Source organism: Tamandua tetradactyla, chromosome 7 (assembly GCF_023851605.1).
Source record: "Tamandua tetradactyla isolate mTamTet1 chromosome 7, mTamTet1.pri, whole genome shotgun sequence".
In the NCBI taxonomy this organism is placed as follows: domain Eukaryota; kingdom Metazoa; phylum Chordata; class Mammalia; order Pilosa; family Myrmecophagidae; genus Tamandua; species Tamandua tetradactyla.
In genome coordinates this window covers 95,850,032-95,877,025 of record NC_135333.1, presented here as the reverse complement: position 1 = coordinate 95,877,025, position 26,994 = coordinate 95,850,032, and the positions used below count along the sequence as shown (strand labels likewise).

At 34.8% G+C, this 26,994-nt stretch overlaps 1 protein-coding gene across 6 annotated transcripts in view; it reads right to left on the bottom strand.

The window, feature by feature from the left end:
- FGD4 (FYVE, RhoGEF and PH domain containing 4) overlaps positions 1–26,994 on the bottom strand; it is a 252,697-nt gene that overhangs the window by 24,540 nt on the left and 201,163 nt on the right. For 5 of the 6 annotated variants that reach the window (XM_077170478.1, XM_077170480.1, XM_077170479.1 and 2 more), the window contains 6 exons: positions 21,454–21,543; positions 19,270–19,415; positions 18,362–18,518; positions 11,113–11,251; positions 8,818–8,876; positions 8,350–8,496 (listed from right to left, as the gene is read on the bottom strand). In XM_077170478.1, coding sequence (XP_077026593.1) covers positions 8,350–8,496; positions 8,818–8,876; positions 11,113–11,251; positions 18,362–18,518; positions 19,270–19,415; positions 21,454–21,543 — 738 coding nt within the window. Of the gene's footprint in view, positions 1–8,349; positions 8,497–8,817; positions 8,877–11,112; positions 11,252–18,361; positions 18,519–19,269; positions 19,416–20,131; positions 20,238–21,453; positions 21,544–26,994 lie in introns of those variants that run through there. The other variant, XR_013179630.1, reaches the window with a different exon arrangement.

Below are 26,994 nucleotides of genomic sequence, written 5' to 3'. Positions count from 1 at the left end.
TTTCACAGAAAAATCTTACAACCTTGTTGGGTCCGACACCCAGGGAAATCTGACTAAATGCCCAGACGCCAGCAGCAGAAGATAACGGTCCACGCTCAGAAGATTGAGAATATGGCCCAGTCAAAGGAACAAACCAATAGTTCAAATGAGATACAGGAGCTGAGACAACTAATGCTGAATATACGAACAGAAATGGAAAACCTCTTCAAAAATGAAATCGATAAATTGAGGGAGGACATGAAGAGGACATGGGCTGAACATAAAGAAGAAATAGAAAAACTGAAAAAACGAATCACAGAACTTATGGAAGTGAAGGATAAAGTAGAAAAGATGGAAAAAACAATGGATACCTACAATGATAGATTTAAAGAGACAGAAGATAGAATTAGTGATTTGGAGGATGGAACATCTGAATTCCAAAAAGAAACAGAAACTATCGGGAAAAGAATGGAAAAATTTGAACAGGGGATCAGGGAACACAGGGACAATATGAACCGCACAAATATACGTGTTGTGGGTGTCCCAGAAGGAGAAGAGAAGGGAAAAGGAGGAGAAAAACTAATGGAAGAAATTATCACTGAAAATTTCCCAACTCTTATGAAAGACCTAAAATTACAGATCCAAGAAGTACAGCGCACCCCAAAGAGATTAGACCCAAATGGGCGTTCTCCAAGACACTTACTAGTTAGAATGTCAGAGCTCAAAGAGAAAGAGAGGATCTTGAAAGCAGCAAGAGAAAAACAATCCATCACATACAAGGGAAACCCAATAAGACTATGTGTAGATTTCTCAGCAGAAACCATGGAAGCTAGAAGACAATGGGATGATATATTTAAATTACTAAAAGAGAAAAACTGCCAACCAAGACTCTTATATCCAGCAAAATTATCCTTCAAAAATGAGGGAGAAATTAAAACATTCTCAGACAAAAAGTCACTGAGAGAATTTGTGACCAAGAGACCAGCTCTGCAAGAAATACTAAAGGGAACACCAGAGTCAGATACAAAAAGACAGAAGAGAGAGGTATGGAGAAGAGTGTAGAAAGAAGGAAAATCAGATATGATATATATAATACAAAAGGCAAAATGGTAGAAAATATTATCCAAACAGTAATAACACTAAATGTCAATGGACTGAATTCCCCAATCAAAAGACATAGATTGGCAGAATGGATTAAAAAACAGGATCCTTCTATATGCTGTCTACAGGAAACACATCTTAGACCCAAAGATAAACATAGGTTGAAAGTGAAAGGTTGGGAAAAGATATTTCATGCAAATAACAACCAGAAAAGAGCAGGAGTGGCTAGACTAATATCCAACAAATTAGACTTCAAATGTAAAACAGTTAAAAGAGACAAAGAAGGACACTATATACTAATAAAAGGAACAATTAAACAAGAAGACATAACAATCATAAATATTTATGCACCGAACCAGAATGCCCCAAAATATGTGAGGAATACACTGCAAACACTGAAAAGGGAAATAGACTCATATACCATAATAGTTGGAGACTTCAATTCACCACTCTCATCAATGGACAGAACATCTAGACAGAGGATCAATAAAGAAATAGAGAATCTGAATATTACTATAAATGAGCTAGACTTAACAGACATTTATAGGACATTACATCCCACAACAGCAGGATACACCTTTTTCTCAAGTGCTCATGGATCATTCTCAAAGATAGACCATATGCTGGGTCACAAAGCAAGCCTTAACAAATTTAAAAAGATTGAAATCATACACAACACTTTCTCGGATCATAAAGGAATGAAGTTGGAAATCAATAATAGGCGGAGTACCAGAAAATTCACAAATACGTGGAGGCTCAACAACACACTCCTAAACAACGAGTGGGTCAAAGAAGAAATTGCTAGAGAAATTAGCAAATACCTCGAGGCGAATGATAATGAAAACACAACATATCAAAACTTATGGGACGCAGCAAAGGCAGTGCTAAGAGGGAAATTTATTGCCCTAAATGCCTATCCTATATCAGAAAAGAAGAAAAGGCAAAAATGCAGGAATTAACTGTCACTTGGAAGAACTGGAGAAAGAACAGCAAACTAATCCCAAAGCAAACAAAAGGAAAGAAATAACAAAGATTAGAGCAGAAATAAATGAAATTGAAAACATGAAAACAATAGAGAAAATCAGTAAGACCAGAAGTTGGTTCTATGAGAAAATCAATAAGATTGATGGGCCCTTAGCAAGATTGACAAAAAGAAGAGAGAGAGGATTCAAATAAGATCAGAAATGGAAGAGGAGACAAAACTACTGACCTCACAGAAATAAAGGAGGTAATAACAGGATACTATGAACAACTTTACGCTAATAAATACAACAATTTAGATGAAATGGACGGGTTCCTGGAAAGACATGAACAACCAACTTTGACTCAAGAAGAAATAGATGACCTCAACAAACCAATCACAAGTAAAGAAATTGAATTAGTCATTCAAAAGCTTCCTAAAAAGACAAGTCCGGGACCAGACGGCTTCACACCTGAATTCTATCAAACATTCCAGAAAGAATTAGTACCAACTCTCCTCAAACTCTTCAAAAAAATCGAAGTGGAGGGAAAACTACCTAATTCATTCTATGAAACCAACATCACCCTCATACCAAAACCAGGCAAAGATATTACAAAAAAAGAAAACTACAGACCAATCTCTCTAATGAATATAGATGCAAAAATCCTTAATAAAATTCTAGCAAATCGTATCCAACAACACATTAAAAGAATTATACATCATGACCAAGTAGGATTCATCCAAGTATGCAAGGATGGTTCAACATAAGAAAATCAATTAATGTAATACACCATATCAACAAATCAAAGCAGAAAAATCACATGAACATCTCAATTGATGCAGAGAAGGCATTTGACAAGATTCGACATCCTTTCCTGTTGAAAACACTTCAAAGGATAGGAATACAAGGGAACTTCCTTAAAATGATGGAATATATGAAAAACCCACAGCTAATATCATCCTCAATGGGGAAAAATTGAAAACTTTCCCCCTAAGATCAGGAACAAGACAAGGATGTCCACTATCACCACTATTATTCAACATTGTGTTGGAGGTTCTAGCCAGAGCAATTAGACAAGAAAAAGAAATACAAGGCATCAAAATTGGAAAGGAAGAAGTAAAACTATCACTGTTTGCAGACGATATGATACTATACATCGAAAACCCGGAAAAATCCACAACAAAACTACTAGAGCTAATAAATGAGTACAGCAAAGTAGCAGGTTACAAGATCAACATTCAAAAATCTGTAGCATTTCTATACACTAGCAATGAACAAGCGGAGGGGGAAATCAAGAAACGAATCCCATTAACAATTGCAACTAAAAGAATAAAATACCTAGGAATAAATTTAACTAAAGAGACAAAAAACCTATATAAAGAAAACTACAAAAAACTGCTAAAAGAAATCACAGAAGACCTAAATAGATGGAAGGGCATACTGTGTTCATGGATTGGAAGACTAAATATAGTTAAGATGTCAATCCTACCTAAATTGATTTACAGATTCAATGCAATACCAATCAAAATCCCAACAACTTATTTTTCAGAAATAGAAAAACCAATAAGCAAATTTATCTGGAAGGGCAGGGTGCCCCAAATTGCTAAAAACATCTTGAGGAAAAAAAACGAAGCTGGAGGTCTTGCGCTGCCTGACTTTAAGGCATATTATGAAGCCACAGTGGTCAAAACAGCATGGTATTGGCATAAAGATAGATATATCGACCAATGGAATCTAATAGAGTGCTCAGATATAAACCCTCTCATCTATGGACATTTGATCTTTGATAAGGCAGTCAAGCCAACTCACCTGGGACAGAACAGTCTCTTCAATAAATGGTGCCTAGAGAACTGGATATCCATATGCAAAAGAATGAAAGAAGACCCATATCTCACACCCTACACAAAAGTTAACTCAAAATGGATCAAAGATCTAAACATTAGGTCTAAGACCATAAAACAGTGGAAAATGTAGGGAGATATCTTATGAATCTTACAATTGGACGCAGTTTTATGGACCTTAAACCTAAAGCAAGAGCACTGAAGAAGGAAATAAATAAATGGGAACTCCTCAAAATTAAACACTTTTGTGCATCAAAGAACTTCATCAAGAAAGTAGAAAGACAGCCTACACAATGGGAATCAATATTTGGAAACGACATATCAGATAAAAGTCTAGTATCCAGAATTTATAATGAGATTGTTCAACTCAACAACAAAAAGACAGCCAACCCAATTACAAAATGGGAAAAAAGCTTGAATAGACACCTCTCAGAGGAGGAAATACAAATGGCCAAAAGGCACATGAAGAGATGCTCAATGTCCCTGGCCATTAGAGAAATGCAAATCAAAACCACAATGAGATATCATCTCACACCCACCAGAATGGCCATTATCAACAAAACAGAAAATGACAAGTGCTGGACAGGATGCGGTGAAAGAGGCACACTTATCCACTGTTGGTGGGAATGTCAAATGGTGCAACCACTGTGGAAGGCAGTTTGGCGGTTCCTCAAAAAGCTGAATATAGAATTGCCATACGATCCAGCAATACCATTGCTGGGAATCTTCTCAAAGGAATTAAGGGCAAAAACTCAAACGGACATTTGCACACCAATGTTTATAGCAGCATTATTTACAATTGCAAAGAGATGGAAACAGCCAAAATGTCATCAACAGACGAGTGGCTAAACAAACTGTGGTATATACATACGATGGAATATGATGCAGCTTTAAGGCAGGATAAACTTATGAAGCATGTAATAACATGGATGGACCTAGAGAACATTATGCTGAGTGAGTCTAGCAAAAAACTAAAAGACAAATACTGTATGGTCCCAATGATGTGAATCGACACTCGAGAATAAACTTGGAATATGTCATTGGTAACAGAGTTCAGCAGGAGTTAGAAACAGGGTAAGATAATGGGTAATTGGAGCTGATGGGATACAGACTGTACAATAGGACTAGATACAAAAACTCAAAAATGGACAGCACAATAATACCTAATTGTAAAGTAATCATGTTAAAACACTGAATGAAGCTGCATCCGAGCTATAGGGTTTTGTTTTGTTTTGTTTTGTTCTTATTATTATTACTTTTATTTTTTTTCTCTATATTAACATTCTATATCTTTTTCGGTTATATTGCTAGTTCTTCTAAACCGATGCAAATGTACTAAGAAACGATGATCATGCATCTATGTGATGATGTTAAGAATTATTGATTGCATATGTAGAATGGTATGATTTCTAAAAAAAAAAAAAAATGGACAGCACAATACTACCTAATTGTAATGTAATTATGTTAAAACACTGAATGAAGCTGCATCTGAGCTATAGTTGTTTTTTTCTTATATATTTTTGTATTTTTTATTTTTATTTTTATTTTTTCTCTATATTATCATTTTATTTCTTTTTCTAAATCGATGCATATGTACTAAGAAATGATGATCATACATCTATGTGATGATATTAAGAATTACTGATTGCATATGTAGAATGGAATGATTTCTAAATGTTCTGTTAGTTAATTTTTTTTAATTAATAAAAAAAAAGTAAAAAAACAAAACAAAACAAAACAAAAAGACAATAGTATATTGCTGGAGAGAATTTCCAATGGCTGGTGTGTGTTTTGGTTTAAATAAGTCAAGAAAAAAATTTGAATCTATCAAGCTACAAGAAAATAAGGAATAGGACAATTCTGCAGCCACACTATGGGAAAATTTGTTGATTTAAAAAATTTTAACTTTCAGATGGTCAGAGGTGGCTATTTACTAAGTCAAAAGAGTATCCTATATTAATATAAAGAAGTGAGGAAGTATAGTGTGGAAGCAAGCAAATATGCAAACAAATGAAAATCAAGTTGAAACTGACAGTTTCTAAGCATAATTTGGCTTTTCAGGCAAATACAGTATCTCCAAAGTAGGAAATAGAAAACTAGTCTTCATTTTCTTCTAGAGATATAGGAAAATAAAAATAATACTTCTGAAGTTTCAAACTATAAAAGAAACAAGATGTTCCATGGAAATAAAAGCCCTTAGGCAAGAAGAGAGATTCTGTAACAAGTAAGGAGAGTGGATTAAAAGAATGTACACCACACAGGAAATGCTTTCAATATGGTCATTAAAAGATGAATGTGGTTTTCCTAAAATTCCTACCATGTGACTCCGTTCTCCTGGAGGGTTAATAGTGTGATATGTTTGATAGCTTATAATAACTAGAACAAGATGGAGCCTTTCCTCAAAGTCTCTACTGCTGTTTTTCCCCAAGGGGCTTTGCAATTTGCCTCCCAAATAGCTCCTTAATTTAGCTCAAGATCAAGATATTCAAACTAAATCTATTTCCTGAGTAATTCTCAATTGTTAAATTAAACCAAGGCAACTGGTTAGATGCAGAGCTAAAAGTATAACTTTAGAGACTGTAACACTGATAAGAGGGGAAAGGAAAATGAACGAAACAGCTAAAGGTAGGGTAAAAAGAAAGTGAAAACATTGACTCCGAGGAATTTTGCCCAGAATAGACCAAAGTTATGAGCCCTGATATGACTGAATGTAGAAAATTCTTGGTGTATAATTAGCTCTCTGTATAACCTGTGAAAGGTGAAGTAAATCTGTTTAGCTCAAATTAGGACTTTTGTAGTTTCTTTGGTTATCTATAAATCTTTGGTCTTACTGAGATATAATTCATATACCATAAGAGTCACTCCTTTAAAGTATTCATTCATGATGTTTAGTATAGTCATAAATTGTGCAACCATCACCACTATCTAATTCCAGAACCTTTTCATCACTCTAAAAAAGAAACCCCATCTCTATTTCCCCTCCCCACCAGTTCTAGGCCACTACAATTTACTTTCTTTATCTATGCGTTTGTCTGTTCTAGACATTTCATGTCAGTGAAATCATACACTATATAGTCTTTCTGATGGGCATCTTTCACTTAGCACAGTATTTTCAGAGTTCATCCATGTTGTAGCATGTATCAGTACATCATTTTTATTGTCATATGATATTCTACTATAGGATACACCACATTGTTTATCCATTTATCCATTTATCATCTGATGGACATTTATGCTGTTTCCATTTTTTAACTATTATGAACAGTGCTGCTATGAACATTTTTGTACACATTTTTGTGTGGATATGTTTTCAGTTTTCTTGGGTTATACAACCTAGGAGTGGAATTGTTGATTCACAAAGTAACTAAAGACTCTTTCAACAAAAATGACAGTTACCGAACTTCCCTCTGCATGACAATTAGTTCCTATAGGTTTGCCTTACAAGGGAGGTTGGAATCATACCACAGAAACCTCTCAGGCCCCAATGACAATCTATGCCATGGCTGGTGAGATGACAATTTTACAGCAGAAAAGTCACACGTGAATAACATCTTGAGACTGTGTCATGTGTCAGTCATTGGGCAGTCTCTTTCCCAATGTGCCTCTGTTTCTTCACCTATATTAATCATAATAATCATAATAATAGTTAACATTTATTGAGCTCTTACTTGAAGTCAGCTTGCTCTTTCTCAAAGTTAGCTATTATTATGACTGTTATTATCATCTCATTAGAACTAGAAAGGAAATGGAAATCATTAGAAAAACAAAGAATAAGGGCTATGTGAACAGACTAAAAAAATAATTGCATGGATGCCCAAGAAAGGGCTCTTTCATATGAAATAAGCCCTGGAGTAATTATAATTTCAAGGAAGGAAGGAATGGTCAGTGAATGACTATAGAGAAAACGATGCATGTAAAGGAACTATGTAGTGAATGCATGTAGTTTCTCATAGATATTTTAGGCATAAGTCTTAAAACTTGCCTATTTATTTCTTCTACCCAAAAGATCAGAAGTAAAGGTTAGAGAGGGTTAGAAGAACTGCTGCCAGGAAATAGTAAGCAGACAGAATATACAGCACATTAGCTTGTCCAAATGAAAGGGAAGAGAAAATCTGAACCAAGCAAAAGGAGGATTTTAGAAAGCATATCATACACCAAAGATACACTGATGGGTACAATCACTGTGGGAGGGTTAAATTGTCTTCAGGATAAGCTAATGAAGGACACTGCTCAAGTAAGTTACAAAGAAAAATTACAGAAAATTAGTATAAACAAAAAGATTTGGGTCTTTGAAAGAACAAAGTTTAGCTACTTAGAACATTCACTTATGTGGAATCCTGACAATATTGATTAAACCAGATTAGGAACAATTGCTTTAGTGAACAAGCAGGCATCTCGCTTTTCTAAGATGTAAATAACATTTATGAAATTTGTTTTATGGAACTTGCTCACACTACAATACTCACTAAGAAAAGGTAACGTTCTTGTGCTGATGTGTTCCGAGCAGCTAGTTTGAGGATCTGTCCTTCTTTTATTAATTCATTTGAAGGATTTACAATGTCTTCTTCTTCTCCCAACATTTCATAAATCTCTAAAAGTTTCTTTAGGTTCTCCTAGGAAATTAAAACAAGATATAACAAGATCAAATATAAAGAGATTTCAGCTTAGTGGCTTTAATAAGACTAAGACCTTAGCAAAATTTTGGATAATTGAGAAGGAATTGGGAATAAGTATAAATCCTGGCATAAAATTTATTACCAGCCAAATGAAATGTAGAAGAGGGGAGAGGAGTATTCCAAATAACAGTAAATACTTTGCAAATACTCTTTTTTGTTGACTTTTATCAATTTATTTGGTCCAATCTTAAGTGAGTATGAAGTTATGGTATTGACAATTATCTAAACAGGTTCCTGTCTCCTCTGAAAACCACTTACCATTTTTCTTATTGCACTATTAGAATGGCTTGCTGCTGTAGAAATAATTTCAAGTGATTCTAAATGGGGGAAAAAAGAGACAAGTAAACAAGTATGTTTTATTCTTGTTTCACTATAAGATAGCTGAATAACATATGCACTCAAATAGGAAGAAATCTAGACCAAAGACATTATAAAGTTCATTTGTAAGTCGATTACTTGGAATTTAAAGTGAATTTCCTCAAAGTTATATATAATGATTAGGCTAATTTAATTCATACCATCCCTTCAAAATCAATAAACGTTTCACCATACACATAACTCACTGCAAGGCACTTTGTCAGGTGCTTTCATATACATTATATCAGTTAATCCTTATGCCACCTTGAATGGCAAATATCTCTTCAGCGGATGAAGGAAAGAGAGATTTGATGTGTTTTGGTTAAGGTCACAAAACTATGATATTGTAAAACTAAGATTTGAACTCAGGTCTTCTGACTCAAATTTCTATGATATTTCAGCAATAGTAAGTGTTTTACTAGTTTCATGGGTACATTTATCACTTAGCATAAAAACTTTCTTTGGGAAAATGTACTCATAGTTCTAGCCTCATTCAAGTGAAAGGAAATATTTTTTTCCTTTTTTTTTTGCATGGGCAGGCACCGGGAACTGAACCCAGGTCTCATGCATGGCAGGCAAGAACTCTGCCACTGAGTCATCATTGCCCACCCTAAAGAAAATCTTTGATGCCAGTATCAATGAAAGGTTTTGTTGCAGGGGCAAGTGGTGGAGAGAGATGGGAATGAACTCTTTGGTAAGAGCAGGGTAGGAGCTCCAGGGATTGCTAGTGAAGAGGGAAGCAGAGGTTTGCTGCTGGATCAACCCCATGGAATACCTCTCAATCCTTAACCATGCCTGTTCTTTTCCTTTATTTTCTGTCTTGTGAATACTGCCTTGCTTAATTCAATTACCACAACAGCTCTATCACTTCTGGTCCAAATTTTCTGTCTTTGCTCCACTGTTGAACAGATTGCACGTTTGTGACTCTCCCCCCTCCCCAATCCCATTACTGCTTTTAGATCTCTAAAAGCTCCTCTTTTTGTAATTTCCTTAGAATAGGTAACAATGGACAACGAAAAAGAATAATACACTTCCTTACTATGTCACCAACTTTCTCAATTTTGACATAGGCACTTGAGGGGAAACCAAAGTCTTTGAGAGTAAAAGTAACTGAATTTTTATATGCATTTTGGAGAACTATCCTTGCTTAGTCAATTCTAGGCATTTGACACAGAATTCAGGGTTGTGGGAGTTAAAATGAGCCCAGCTAAGGAGCAGTAGTGGTGATGCTGCCTCCAATGCCACTACTAGAACTAAGTCCTCAGGTCAGACGGGCGCTTCCAAGTTCCTAGGAAGCAGTGGGCTGGGGGACGGTGGCAAGTCAAAATAACTCAACGCTAGAGAAGGGAAAAAGGAGAAGTAAAGTTCCTGTGGTCACTGAGTCATTTGGATGGTAGGGGAAAGCCTGTGTTCAAGTAAAAATACAGGAGCCAAGACTAAAGATAGTGTTTTCTGTTCCTTAATTCTTAACAAGATTCACTTATTTCATAATAGAAGAAATTAGGGAAAGTAGCAAAGTTTTAAGATTGCACACGGTGTTGTTAGTACTTGTTGAATACTGAGCCATTTCTATTTCTTAAATTTTCATTCATCCCTTTATAATTGTAGAAGAGCATAAGAAAGTTAAAGTATAATTGAAATTCCTAGGTTTTGAAAAGCCTTTTCATTATGATCTATTGAAAAATAAAGATAACTAAGAAACGGGAATAAATTTTTTTGTGTGGTGGGGGGGAATGTTACCTAACACTAAAAAGCACCATTTCCCATCTGCCTTGGGGAGATGGGAGGTGGGGTAGAGTAGTTAGAGCCAGTTTTGCTCAGATTATTTTTGCATAGTAAATGTCCTCCTAGGTTGGTGCATATCAAGAAAGCAATCTGAATGGTTGTAGTCTTCCTGCGAGAAGCTAATTATGTACTGCTATTCTAGATGTCTTCAAGGCTATAGTTTTATCTTTCAGAGTTAGCCATTAATGTAAAACCAGCATGAGAAATGTGATTTGTGTTGTTCTAAACTTGTGATTCTGGCTTAAAAGTGTCATATCTAATTGAGGTGTTCATAACAATTTCTGGTAAGATTATTTTCTGGAAGCAATATTTGACTAAAGTAGCTATGAGTCATATCTCACTTCGGAGCCACTAGGCTGTTGGGCTACTTGATCATTCCAAAACAAAAATAAAATAAAAACAAGCCTTTACTTTTAGCATCATTCCACTCCGGGGAATCAGGGGGCAGTTTCCTTAGATAGTCCTTAAGGAGCATCTCATACCGGGGTATCCGTTGAACAGGTTCCAGCATGTGATGCTGCAAAGTCAAATTCCCACAGATCTTCTGTTTCTGTAATGAGGAAGATTTTTAAAGAAATGTGCAAAACTTAGGTTAGCTAGTTTAAAAACTCACCATAATACAGAACTTCCATTAAGGGCATTATTTTTCTGCAAAGTGTGGTATGTGGATCATCTGCATTAGATGTATCTGCACGATGTTAACAAAATGCAGATTTCTGAACACCACCCCAATATATTAAATCAAAAACTTTGGAAACGGGGTCTGAAAATATGCATTTAATAGCACTCCAGATTCTTATAACACTTAAGTTTGAGAACTGCTAATCTAATATAATAATAGAAGGAAAAGCAAGCAGATTTTTAAGAAGAAATTCCAGATTGCTGGCAACTGCTTTAATTAGTCACTACAAGGTTGGGTGAAGGTTACAATACTAAATCATACTCCAGAGAATTTCAAAAAGAAGCATCTATTTAAATGAGGCTCACTAAACATAACTGTTTTAAATGACTTTGGACTGAGCAGAAACTATTTGATAATAAGACTACCAGAAATGCCATTTCCTTTGAACTTAAATAAGACTCCACGTAGAAAAATGACAAGATCTGAGCATCTAATTAGCTGCTGGAAAGTCTTTATTTTTCATTTGGTCAAAGCATTCTTTTTCATTGGAAACCAAACTCTAAATAGATCTCCTTTTCTTCGGGCAAAATTGAGTCTATGGCACTTGGCTTTCAATAAAATGTTAACATAAGAGAAGGAAAAGATTACTTGAAAAAAATGTATTCTTGTTCACATTAAACAAAGGTTATATTCCATTAAAAAATTTACTGAACTCATATCATGAGCAAGGCACTGCAGGGTATAAAAGTTGTATTAAGACATATGTCTGCACTCAAAGCAAACAAGTAACTAAAGGTTTCATAGGGAAGGGAGAGTTTAATGTGACCTTGAGGAGTGCGTGCTGGGATAGATAGGGCAATGACGAAAATCAGGGGGCAGATCCAGGAACTGGGGATTTGAGAACACAACAAAAGGCAACAGGGCATGAGACATATTCATTAAAAGAGAACAGTAGTGTTTTCTTGGCACATAAGATATTTATAGGAGAAGAGGGAAATGAGTAAGGTAATCTGAGATAACAATATCAAAGGCCTTGAGTGCTAGGCTGATTGAGTTTAGACTTTGCTTCGTCTAAGTGTAGGTTTGGGAACAGAGGTGCGATGCCTTTAGAACTGAGGTCTAGTAACATTAACTTACTTCACTATGTTCAGTATGTTCAGTATGGCTTTAGAGGCGTGTGAGGAAACTAGTTTGGAAGCTACTGTAGTCCCAGATAAAAATGTTAAGGACCGGAAATCAGTGTGGAAGCTGAGAGAATAACAGCTTCCTTTAATAAAGTGCAAAATATTAATTTTATAACTTTATTTCTTTTGTTTGATTTTCCCCAACAAACCTTTGATACATATCCAGGAAAATACTACAAATTCCAAAATCTTCACCTGAAGAAACTGGTTCAGAGAAGTTAAGGGAGTTTTCTATAGTAAAGTGGCTCTAAGCAGCAGACTAGAATGCTAAACTAGGTTATTTCATTCCCAATCCACCACTCTTTTCCCAATCTTATGTCATTTTCTCTTAATACAAGGAAGACCAATCTTACAGAGATAAAATTTTAAGATTTGATAAATAATATCTACCCCTATCAACAAAATCAGTAGTGAACTACTACTATGCAATAGGCATAATGCTAAGCACCCTGAATGTATTATCTAACAGGCAAATGAATGCATTTAGAAAATGAGGAAAGTGACAAGGTCAAGTTGTGAAGCTATGATGACTTGGAGAATAATAGCACTATCCAATAAATTCAATCACATGTCAGAATACTTATTATCTATTCTGTGCAAGGCAAAAAATAAGTCGGAAGAAATCTGGGGTGCTAAAAATATGAATGGAGCATGTTGACTTTATTTTGACAGAAGACGTTTATACAGAGTTGTATGGCCAGCATTCAGCAATTTGATTGGAGCTTGGGGTTAGAAAACTAGATTAGAAATATGGATTCTGGAGGCATCTGTATAGCATGATGGTTAAAGGCATGTGGAAATATGATATGCCTGAGGGTGTTAAGAGAAAGAAGACTATGGAGGACAAACCTCGAGCTCTGCTTATATTTCAGTATTAGCAGAAGGGGCTAGTGAAAGAATCAAAGAAGGAGCCAGTGTTCAGAAAGGCAGCTGTTGTGCTTAATTGTGAGAGAGAAGAGATTTTTCAAGAAAGGAGTGAAGGGAAAGAAGCAGAATAGAACTAGACTCCATTCTGGCCATGGAGTGAGGAGACTGGCAAATCATCCCAATAAAAATAGAGCTATTAAATTGGAAAAAATGACAGCGTAATCATATCAGCACTTTGGAAACTGACCAAAGGCATATAGCAATTGGAAAAGCATTTATACTTTAAAAACTTTGGTAAGAACAGTAAGAATCTGTGGCATCCTGGCCTAGGATTGCTCCCCTCTTCTCATAGTATGGTAAACATGAAGGTTCCGCCAGGGTGGGACAGGCTGTGAGGACCGGCAGCTTCTCCACTGAGGCTGAAGAAGGCTCATTCGACTTGGAGTGGTGGGCAATGTTCATAACCAGCAACATTATCAGTGGAGTGAAAATCTCCAAGGTGGACTAGTAGCAAAGGCCAATGGCTCTAGAGGGGTTATGGTTGTATGCATGTGTGTATGCTGGGGGTGGAGGGATGTAAATCACATTCTTGGTTGAGGCTGTGTGAATTCACAGCAGGGACCAGAGATTCAAGTCAGCACACTCACCTCACAACCCTGAGGTGTGAAAAGGTCCAGCAGGCTTGAAAGTAGCCTTAGTTGAATACAACCTCTGTTCAGTTATTGGTTGGCCACTAACTTACATAGATATAGAGACAATCTCTAGAATGTCAGGCTTAAAAACATAAAAAAAGAATATTAAAACTGTTGACCAGAGCCATCAGCAACTGTACACCACACCACATGGGAGAGGAAGATTTAACCCAATCAAGTTAACAAACAAACAAGCAAGAAAAATAATAATGTCCACTTTCATGGGGTGGAAAAGAGAACTCAGAGTTGCTACAATAGACTATCTAAAATGTCTGATATTCAACAAAAAATGAAACATCCAAAGAAATAGGAAAGTTGTGACCTATACTGAAGAAAAGAGGTAGTCAATAGAAATTGATGTTCTCAGATGTTGGATTTAGCAGAGGAAGACTTCAAAGTGGCTATTATAAGTATGTTCAGAGACATAAAGGAAACCATGTTTGAAGAATTAAACACATGATAACAATGAATGGACAAACAGCAGTTTTCAAGAAGACAGAAATTATAAAAAAGTACCAAATGAAAATTTTAGTTGAAAAGCACAGTAATTGAACTGAAAAATTCACTAAGGGGGCTCAACAGATTTGAGATGGCAAAAAAATCAGGGAACTTGGAGATAAATTAATAGAAATTATGCAATTTGAGGAACAGAGTAAAAAGACTGAAGAAAAATGAATAGAGTCTCAGAAACTTGCAGGATAACATCAAGAATAGCAATTTAGGTATAACTGGAGTCTCCAAAGGCAAAGGAGAAAGAGAAAACAGGACAGAAAAAAAATACTGACCATAAAATGGCTGAAAAATTCCCAAATTGCTTAAAAAAAAAACTTAATCTACACAACAAAGAAGCCCGACCAAGCCCAAGTAGCAGAAACACAAAAAATGCACTCCTTAACACATCAAATTTGATCTACTGAAAGACAAATTTAGAGAGAAAATATTGGAAACAGCAAGTGAAAAAACAAATTATCAGGTAGGGGAAAGCATCTACATAACTGATGGCCAACTTATTTGAAACAATGAAAGACAGAAGTCAGTGGAATAATATATTTTAAAAAACTCTTAACCAAGAATTCTATGTCCAGCAAAATCATTCATCAAAAATGAAAAAATAAAATAAAGATGTTCAAAGATGAACAAAGACTGAGAGAATTCATTGCCAGCAGACTTGGCTTATAAGAAATAACAAAGGAAGTTCATGCTGAAAGGAAGACTGTCTTCAAGAAATGAAGAGCACACAAATAGTAAATATATGGGTTAATATATATCTTCAGATAAATTTTCTCACTTCCTGTATTAACTTCTTTTAAAAGACACAAGATTATATAAATTATATTGTACTGTTGTAACTGTGGCACTGTATTGTTGGATTTAAAACAGATATAAATATATCATATTGACAATAATATAGAGCATGAGGGAAGGAATGGAGAAATAGTAAAGTATCTTTGTTTTAGCAGAATTAGGCTAGTATCAATCTTAAGTAGATTGTGAGAAATTAAGATGTATGTTGTAAAGCCTAGAGCAATCACTAGGAAAATAATTTTTAAAACAGTTTAAAAATTGGAGGATTTAAAATGGTACAACAAAAAATATTTAACACAAAAAGGCAGCCAAGGAGCAACAGAACAGAAAAGACAGGAAAAATATTTAAAAAAATAGCAAAATGGCTAATGAAAATGTACTGTATAACACAAATAGTGATTCCTAATGTAAACTATGGCATATAGCTAATAGTTATAATTAAATTGTTTCATCAGAAGAAACAAAAGTACCACACTAACAAAGTATTAATAGGGAAAACTGTGTGTGTGGGATGGGGTGTATATGGGAACTCTATGCATGATTTTTCTGTAAGCCTACAACTTCTTTAATTTAAAATAAATAAATAAATCCAACCATAGCTGTAAATACATTAAATATGTGTGGCCTAAACAACCCAAATGAAAGGAGTCAATTGTCAGACTAGATAAAAAGGCAAGATCCAACTTTATGATGTCGACAAGAGATACACTTTAGATTAAAAAATACAAATGGGTTGAAAGTAAAATGATGAAAAAAGGTTTACTATGCAAACAGTCACCATAAAGGAACTGAAGTAGCTATATTAATATCAGACAAGATATATTTAAATATCATAATGAAATAAAAGGGCAGTTCAAAGCAATAAAAGGGTCAATACTATCAGGGAGATTATAAATGTTATATATATGTATATACATACAATTTTATATAAACATATAAATTAGAAAAATATACACATCTAACAGAGCCTCAAAACAGATGAAGAAAAACTGACAATTTAATAATAATAGACAATTCAATAATAATATTTGGAGAGTTTAATATCCCTCTCTCAATAACTGACAGAACCAGACAGAAAATAAGCAGATACAGAATTATACTACACTATCAAGTAACTTGACCTAATTAACACACACACAGACCCTTAGACAATTACAGAATATACATTCTTTTCACACACTTGTAACATTCTCTAGACCATAAACAAGTCTCAATAAATGTAAAAGGGTTGAAATCATACAAATATGTTCTCCAACCACAACAGAATTAAATTAGAAATCAACAGAAAGAAATCTAGACAATTTCCAAATCTGTGGAAATTAACATACTTCTAAATAACCTATGGGTTGAAGAAGAATTTACAGAGAACATTAGAGAATACTTTGAGCTGAATGAAAATGAAAATAGAAACTATTAAAATTTACAGGAGAAGCCAAGACAGTACTTGTTGTCAGAAGAAACTCACATTTACAGAGTGCCTCACTGGTGCCAAGTGCTATACTAAAGATTTATCTAGTTTCTTTAATCTTTACAAAAATAGAAAGAACCCCAGATTGCAAGACGGAGAAAGGAATGATGGTCAATTTTATACATGCCCCAGTTTTCCCCTTTTTATTAAGGAAAAACATTTTAAAATAATTTTATTTTTTAAAATATGAAGGACTAAAGGCTATGAAAATTAAAATTATCAGTCTCTAGGGAGGTTACTGACTGGAACACAATATTCATTTTAGTTATTTTTTTTTGTCATTTCTATTTAATTAGAATATAAGCTTTATTTCAGAGGAGAAATATAAACCAGTAGATATTATACTCTCTAACTGATCTAAACTGGTTGGTAAGAATTACTCTAAGAATATAAGTAGAGTAGGGGATGGAAATTTGGGAACAGAAATAAAATTTACCCATTGCAGAGATTCACATGGGGAAATATATGGAAAGAGAAGGGAAAAATATCATTGTTATTTTTTAAATTTTTTAAAAATCTGAAGAATTCTTTTTCAACATTTAAACTGTAACAAAAGAGTAAGTTATTAACTATTTTGACTAAAGAATCAATGGAAATTTCTATAGTATTATTAAAATATAGTGTCCAGATTTGGTGAAATAGGAAAAAAGTCAAGGTAAAAGTGACAATTAACTTTTGAATGATGATGTTTCCCAAATGACAGGGTTTATAGTAATCATTCTTTACCACATTAATTCCAAAATTTCAACCTCTCAATAGAAGTAAGGGAGGCAGAGACCTGAATAGTAACGTATTCTGTAAAGTTATGTGGGCCTTATAAAGTCGGGCCTTGTAAAGTCAGCCCTTGCTAGTGTGGTGGTTTGGAGCTATGTACCCCAGAAAAACATGTTCTTAAACTTAATCCATTCCTGTGGATACGAACCTTTGATGAGGTTACTTCAGCTAAGGTATGGCCCGGCTGAATCAGGATGGGTCTTAATTTAATTACTGAAGGCCTTATAGGGAAGGTCACAGAGAGAAAAAAAAGCCAGAGAGAGCAGTCAGAAGCTGAACTTCAATAGAATGGAGAAGCCAGGAGAGTACATCATATTCACTGCCATGTGACAGAAAAGCCAAGAACTAAGGATCACTGGCAGCCAGCCCCAGAACACCAGTCTTCTGGGAGAAAGCATCACCTTAATGACACTTTGATTTTGGCATTCTCCTAGCCTCAAAACTATAAGCCAATAAATTCTTGTTTAAACCAACCCATTGCATCCTATTTGCCTTAGCCATGAGGAAAAGAAGACAGCTGGTCTCAAGAGCAGATGGAGAATTTGCTACTGAGTACATGGCATGTGCTTGTTGAGTATTTATTATACAGAACTCTAACTTTGTAGAGATGATTCTGTCTACTTCAAAGTAGAATGAGATTTGTCTAGATTTCTCAGGCAGCTTTTTAGATCTAAATTTTAGATCTAGAAAATCTTTTGATTTGTACGGAAAAACTAATTTATAGCCTTGAATGAAACAGTCCTATTACCTGAATTTCTTCAACCACTGATTTGAACTGGGGGATACGCTCTGTCATGTTTTTAACCAATTCCATTGCATTATCAAACCCCTTCACATACTCTCCATACATCTTAAGGAAAGGCGCCAATTTCTGAAGGATGTCACCAATTCTAGGGATCGTTTCCCTGCGTAAAATATAGAAACAGATGGGTCATTAAGATTTCTTATAAAATGAGTGAAGTAACAGGAAACCCAGAGAAGTGATAACTTTCTCCACATACCTTGTACTTTTATTAGAAAAACTTTACTGAAGATTGGTATAGAATGAAGAAATACTTTTTCTTTTTTTTTTACTCCCTATTCCCTACCCTAGCCCCAGGTAACCTGTATTATAGTTTCTGACTCTATGAATTTGCTTAATCTAGTTATTTCATACATAATATTTGTCCTTTTGCATCTGGCTTATCTTGTTCAACACATTATCTTCAAGGTTCATCCATGTTGTCACAGGTATCAGAACTTCATTCCTTTTTATGGTTAAATAATATTCCATTGTGTGTACATACCACATTTTGTTTATCTGTTTATCAGCTGATGGGGCACCTTTGTTGCTTCCAGAAACCTCTTTTTTAAGGGAGTCTGGGAATGACATAATAAAGAGAGATGCTATGGGATTCTTTAAGCTCCAAAATACCCCTGTTATCTCCACTAGTCAAAGATAGTTTGGAGAGGAGAAATGAATTCCAAATTAGCTAAAGGTAAAAATGTACCACAACAAGTATCAGTAGGCTTTAACATAAACATTTAGCACAAATGCCTGGTTACAGCCACATGTGGATTTCTGTTGGACTTTGAAAGCTGAAACTTTGAAACACTTTGAAACACAGCACCTCAAAAGACTGCCTCAGGCACATCAGTGCTATCTACTTCTCTTACCATTCTTGCATTCGTTTCTCCAGCTCTGGCAATAGGAATTTACTATGGAAGGCATTTATTGATGAAATATTAGAAAAGATTTTATTCACCACCTCTGCTGGGAATGAGCCTCTGTTTGCTTCTTCCAATAGTTTGCAATAAAAAACCTAAATAAGAGAATTAAGCAAACATTACTTCAATTTTATAGGCTAACTACCTAGCACTATGCTAGGCACATAGAGAGCTCTTAGTAACTTTTTGCTGAATAAATGGAAATATTCATGGCTGAAGAAATCAATCATTATTGAAATGTAGAATTATGTTTTGATTTAGAAGAAAGAACCAGGAATACTAATTTAGGAGACCCTGACTCTAACCTTGGTTATGCCGCTATCTGTGGAATATTAAGGCAAATGATTTACCTTTTCTATGCCAGAGGGTTAACTGAGGTTAACAGGATTTGCCCTTCCTATCCATAGCATAGTTAAGAGATGTTGAAACATTTCTATACACAAAATAATTGTAGTTTTTTTCTTTACTTCTTTTTAGTTATTTGAATGACTCCAATGGCACTTATTAATATTGTCTTTTATTATAGATCACTGACAATCTCATTTTTCCTACTAAGACTGTAAACTCCTTGGGGAGGGGGGAATATCATTATTTAATCCCCATGAGAGAATAGATGCTTAATATCTGGTCAATAAATGAACAAAAGAATAATTCAGTTTTCAGATATTTAATTTGCTTTTTAGGAAATAATAATGCATGTTAACACTGATATGAGGGAAGAAAAAAAAGCTTTTCCTATGCATATTAATATACACCTTAAAGACAAAAAAATTTTTGCACTCTTAGCTATACTCCACTAGGGCTACTATACCTCTCTTTGCCAATTTGCAACTCTTTAAATGTAGGCAGAAGGTGGTCTGTTCCTTCATTATGTCCAGATGGTTGTTAATATTCTAAGTTCACCTCCACTGCATTTTCTTGGGAGGCAAAAAGAACACAAAATTATGTCCTTAGAGACTCCAACAGGTAGAATACTGTAGTAAATCATACTCTAAAATTCTAAAAGGTCAGCAACAGTATCTGACAAGCTAGTATGGCGTAAAACGCACACACCACCAAAAAATCTTAAGAGAAAAAAAAAAACACATCTCCATTATGGGAATACCTAGAAGTTTCAGATCTATAATTCCCACGAGAAGAAATATTGTTTCAAAGGTGCAAACTCCACATGAACTGACTGCCATGGGAAATTCTTTGAAAAGTATTTTAATCACAAACATTATTTTGAAGAACACAAGTTTTAAGCCTCAAGGCTCACCCTGGCAGGGATGTAGTTCACAACAGGAATCAATGAGAGATTCTAGCAAGTGGGCTCAGGATGTCTGTGCCCAGGAAGTTCCAGTTTTCCAGAGGATGAAGGGAGACAATTCTTAAAACTAGTACTTACATAAGGCAGCTTTCCCTTCTAATAGGAGGAGGCTGTGTTAGCAGATGATCTATCATTTTGATCTTGTACTTTATCATCACTGACAGAAGATTAAAATGCCTTGGTTTTCAATAGTCATTCTTACTGAAACATTTTAAAACTTTCCTTCCAAATGTATATTTGAAATGCTACTCAAAGTTACACCAGAATAAAAGCATGCGATAAAGTAGATTTACATATCTGACACATATTCACTGGGAACTTTACATCAGGCACTATATTAAAAGCCTCCTACAAGGTTGAATAAGTGAGGTCTCAGAATCCCTCCTGGTTCTAGAACTGCATCAGTTAAATAAATCACTCATTCAGTGCTGAATAGTAAGACAAGACCAATAGAATCAGTGACGTATTCATATTAGCATTAGAATAGCCAGTCTCTCATTTTCATTATAATGGTAACATGGTCCCTGAGGATTACAAAAAGAGTCAAGAAACAGACAATCTTTAAAGGTAAAGGACACAAATTACAAAGCATTTTGTGACTGGTACAGAGAAAAATTCTCTGCTCTTTATGAATTACAAAACCTTTATACCCAGTGAATTCATTGACAAAACAAAGTGGGAGAAATCTTTGAGGGAGTACTTTTCCTCAGTCCTAAATTGTCAGGCTTTTCTTCCAGTTTCTAAGACAGTTAAACTTACTAAGTTAAAATTATGTACAATATAAAAAAATAAAATAATTCTTTAAACAGAAAATAAATGTATACCTGATATAAAAGGTCAAGTCGGCTGACGTAAGCCCTTTCAGTGAGCAAAAGTTCATTGGCTATTTTGTGAAGTTTCTGCTCATTAGTCTCCTAAAAATAGAACAGATGTTCACATATTAGGAAAGAAAGCTTGAATGATATTTCTCAATCAATAAATACCTCTTCCAATAGTTTGATCAAAATAGTTTTCCAAAGCTTCTCAGGTAACCAATTCCTTTTAGCATCAAGAAATGTCCAACAGGGAATTAAACAAGCAAAATTAGAAATGACATCCAACATGTAATTTCTTTAACCTATACCTTCTTCTTTGTGCAGCAGATAACAAGATCATCCACCTCGTCCTTTAAACACCTTTTCTGTTTCTGGATATTATACTTTTCTCATTTTTCCCCTGCCTCTCTCAGACTACTCTTTGTGTTTGATTTCATAACTCTCTGAGATACTACATCTAATTCTTAGCTCTATGCACATACTTTTTTTTTTCTTTTTTAAAAACATTTTATTATGTAAAATTTCAATCATATATAATAAAGTAGTCAAATGAACTCCCTCATGTGTCCATAACTGAGATTCAACAACCATAAGCTCATTGCTAATCTTGTCCCTCATGTATACCTCCACTCATATCTTAAATTAAATCCCATACATTTTACTATTTCTTTAGCATATATTTATATATCTCTTAAATAAGTTTTTGTAAGCCTGCTACCTCCATAAAGATTGGAACATTTTTTTTGTTGTTATTAACTGCTCTGTCTCCTGTGTTTACTACAATGCCTCAATATCATGGATGAAATAAATGAATGAGTAGCAGTCTCACCTGCTGCTGGACATTTACTACCATTCTGGCACATTACCAACATAAAACCAAAGTCGTCTTTTCCACAAAACTCCTAACCCATGACCATCCCTGGCAATGGTGCTTTCCCATCCTGGCAATGGTACTATCCCATATCAGGATCTGGGTTTAGAATCTCGAATCATTGTAGATTTACTTCCCTACCACAAAATCTAGCCAGCTACCAAGTCCTTTATTTATTGTATTATCTTTCATACCCATCCTTTAAGTTCTCAGCACTGACAACCCTATTTTGCACATGTCATCTCAAGCCTGGACCAATCAATAGTTATACCGAGTGATCACCCTGGCTGAAACCCACCGTGAATGCCACTGCATGAGGAATCATTCTAAAACTCTGCTTTGTATAGATTACCCTACTTCTCCTAGAAATGAAAACCTTCAATAGTCCCACTCTCACCAGATAAAACTCAGTCTCTGGATAGATAGCATTCCTCAACTTCTCTCTCATTATATCTTTATAGTACCTTTCCCTCCACATAAAAGTGATATTCAGTTATCCAAACATGTCCCTGGCCGTGCCCAAACCTTTTTTCCTTTCAACCTCCCTGCCTGATATATATTCTTGCTGCATCAATCTAGCTGTCTAATACCTAATTTCCTTTTGATGGCTTGCTGTATTTCCATTTCTTGTCCATGGAGACTTCTTCAATTATCCAAAGCCCTTGGGCTTGGTGCTCTCAGAAAGCATTTTATATTTTGCATCTAAATATATTTTTAAAAATTTCTATCTAGTGACTATTGTAATGCTCCTTTATTCTAGTAAGATATGAAGTAATAAAGAGGGTTTAATTTAACATAAAATTCTAGAAACAAATAGACCTAAAGTATATTTTAAACTTGTGTCTAATCTGTATAACTGCTACATTTTAAACCATGTATTAAGCTGTATGAATACTCAACATACAGGGGATCTTCTTTATGCTTTACTTGCTTCTATCCATCCAAACATGGAAAATTACTGTGTTGTTCCTAATAACAGCACTGGAATGAGATATTTGTATGTGAAGTCTGTATATAAAGTTAAATACTACTGTTTAAATAATTTGTGGTCTCAAAAATATTGAAAGAACTATGTAGTCATCAAATTCTGCAATTAGTCAAATTCTGTTTAATGTAATAAATTAAGGTTAAAGCACTGGAATTTCTGGCTGCCTACCTGGCATCCTTTCCCCCATTTCTTAATTATGTACTGGGTTTGGCAGAGTGCTTACTCCACCATTATCTAGCCATTTCCTTTAGGAGATCTGACTTCATCCCTAGATCAAAAGTAGGACCCTGAATGGTTTGGTAACCAGAATTTTCATCTCCCTTGCCACAGTTTATTGCCTTAGGAAAGGTGCTGACCCAATATGAGCCAATATACACTGGGGGCATCTGCACGGAGGCTCCCTCTCTTCAGGGAGAGCCACAGGAAACCAGCTGTCTCTCTGCTCCTCACATGAATGAGGGTTTGTCTAGGTTTAAGGGCAATGAGCAGTTATCCCATAACCACAGAAATGAAGCTGAGGCTACAGAGAGTCAAAGAACTTCCTTATTGTTTAAGTCAGGTTGTCAGATTTTGTGTTACAGCCAAAAGCATCCTGAACGATATAAAAACCAGTATGAAATATATGCAGTATATTCCATGAAATGAAGAAACTTAAAACTGATTTTTAGATTTAAAAGTATTACTTATAGGGTGGGCAACAGTGGCACAGTGGCAGAGTTCTCACCTGCCATGGCTGAGATCTGGGTTCGAATCCCAGTGCCTGCCCATGTAAAATAAATAAATAAATAAATAAAATGATAAAAAGTATTACTTGTAGAGCAAAAAGAGGTGAAAGGCAAATACTTTACATACTTAGTGAAATAAAAATATGACTTTCAGCCCATAAAAAATGATCACAAATGCACATTAAACACAAAAGAAACCTATTAACATTTCAGAGGAAAATAACAGTAATATGCCATCCTTCATCCGCACAGGAATTACTGACCTGCAGCAACACTACAAGTCTTTGGCTTTTGTTTTGCTTAAGGCAGATTTATTGAGGTATAATTTACAAACAGTATGATTCTCACATTTTAGTATATTGTTTTAGGAAATTTGACAAATGCATACAATCGTGTAACTCCCACCATAATCAAGACATAGAATGTTTCTATCATGCCCCCAAACTTTCCTCTTTGGAGTCAGTCCCACCCCACTTCCATTGCAAGCTCTTGATAGGTATTGATCTGTTTTCTGTCCTATAGTTTTGCCTTTTCCAAAATATCATGTAAATGGAATCTTATAGTTTGTGCCTTTTGAATCTTACTTCTTTCATTCAACAAAATGCATGTGAGATATATCCATGCTGTAAAACAGAATCAGTAGTGTATTCCCTTCAAGCCCTTAGTTTTATTCTAATAGTTTTTTTTTTAATTCTAGTAGGTCATGTATCTTTCTAACTTACACTCTTTCATATGTTCTGATGAAACAATGCAGCAGAACTTGTGCCATAATGAAATAATACATCTTTTCTGAGTCAGAGAATTTGTTAAACAGGCCATTCTGCCAATTATTGCTATACAACAGTCACCCCTGAGGTATTCTACAGTACTCCACAATATTAAATAGGAAGCTTAAAAGAAACAATCTTTTGCTGACTGCAAGGCAGACTTTGGCTGAACATGGAAAATTGTGCTTATCCTGGTCACATTTTGCAAAATCCAAGGGGGGTGCCAGAAGCTATTAGCAAAAGCTATAGTCCTTCAACACAGATGGTCTTCTGCACGTTAGGTCCCTGACCTTGCCAAAGCCAACACAAAGATAAGCAAAAGTAAGCTTCCTGACATGTAGTTTAAGCACTCACTTACATACAGATTTGCATGTTACTTGGGTTTTGGTGGTGAAGATGAGAAAATCATGGACTCATGTACCTTGTTTTAGATTAATAACGATAACAATAACAACAATATCACCATAATTAGAACAGCTAATACTTATTTACTAATTGCTTATTATGTGCCAGATACTGTTACTAGTATTTCACATAAATTGACTATTTAATCCTTACAACAACTCTAAAAATAGGTCCCATTATTATCCCTATTTTAAAAGCAACACAAAGCTCCTGAGATTCAAAGAGGCCTTAGGTGACACAGAAGGTGACTGAATCAGATCAAATCCTACAGAACTGTACATCATTTGAAGTAGCTATTCAATAAGTAGTATGGCTCTCTTCTGAACCTTCTTTAAAGTAAAAACAAACAAAAAAAGACTGATTAGCTAGAAAGTATTCCTCACTATTTGCCATTTCAAAACTATATAACCTCTGCTGTGTGCTTAGCACTTCACTAAGAAGTGCTTATTTTTGTGAACCTTTGGAAAACAGTAATGCTTACACAGTATTGATTTACATGAAAAATTTAATTTTCTGCTATTGATTTTAATAAACAGGCTTGATTTTTCAAAATAATTATACATATACTATTTTAAAAACACCCTACTTTTGGTACAAATATTCGAAAAGTGATTGTGGTGATGAATACACAAATATATGACAATATGATGAGCTATTGATTGCATACCAAATATGGACTGTATGTGTATGAAGATTAGTCAATTAAAATATTTTAAAAAGTCAAAAAAAAAACCACCCTACTTTTGATACACCTCTCTTTAAAGGGACAGATTTTTTTTTTTAATTTGCAAATACAGGATACAATACTTATTTATTGAAAGCTGATTCTTAAAACAGAAATACATTAGAGGATAATGAAACTATGAGTATTGAAAAAGTAAGGCACTTTTCGTATAATAGATTTTAAAATTTACTTTCTTTTCTGCTCAATATGCTTCCTAGGTTATTACTGTATGTCTTCACATCTCTAATAGCCTTTAATAGGGATTTGCTCCTACCTGTCTACTGTTAGAATCAGCCTGGTTGGTATTCAGTATACCTACTGGATTGTAAATGTACTTCTGTGTGAGAGTTCTGCCTCATTTATAGATGTCACCAACTCCTGCAGTTTCTTTCAGAATTTGTGGCATGACTCTTTCACATGGCAGGAGGCAAGACAAAAAGTCCCTGCTGCAGCTCACAGAATTCAAAACTAAATAGTTAAAAAATGCTTATGTGGAGCCAGCAATTAATTTTTTAGCATCTTAATGTCATATGCCTTGCCACATGTCTTAAAACTACCAAGTAGAGGAGCAGAGATTTGGGGAAGAATTTTGTAAATGCTAACAGACAATTACAATTTCCTGAAAGATGCTTGAAGTGCAAAATCCTCAATTATTTAAAAATGAATCATGTATTTGTATTGTTTCATAAATCTTCAATACATGTTATTAACTGTGACTTCATTTTAAGTAGGAAATTTTTATTCTGAAAGCTTTTACTCCAAACTACTAAACGTGCTTATAGTTTTTCTCAATTATTTGAGGTTATATTTAAAAGCAAAAACAATTGACTATGTAAATCCTCAGGTTTTCATAGGACCAGAAGGAGTGTTTTATGGTGGGAGGAATTAGTACCCAAATCTGATGTCACTTACATTCTTCCCTGGAAGAAGAGGATGTGGCTTTGTATAGGTATACCCCTGCATTCTTTGAAGCCCATTTCCTTATAAGACCAGTCAATTTAGGGAATAAATATTTTTTACCACAGCTCACAAGATGCACTGAAATTTTGATATGTCATATTATATGTACT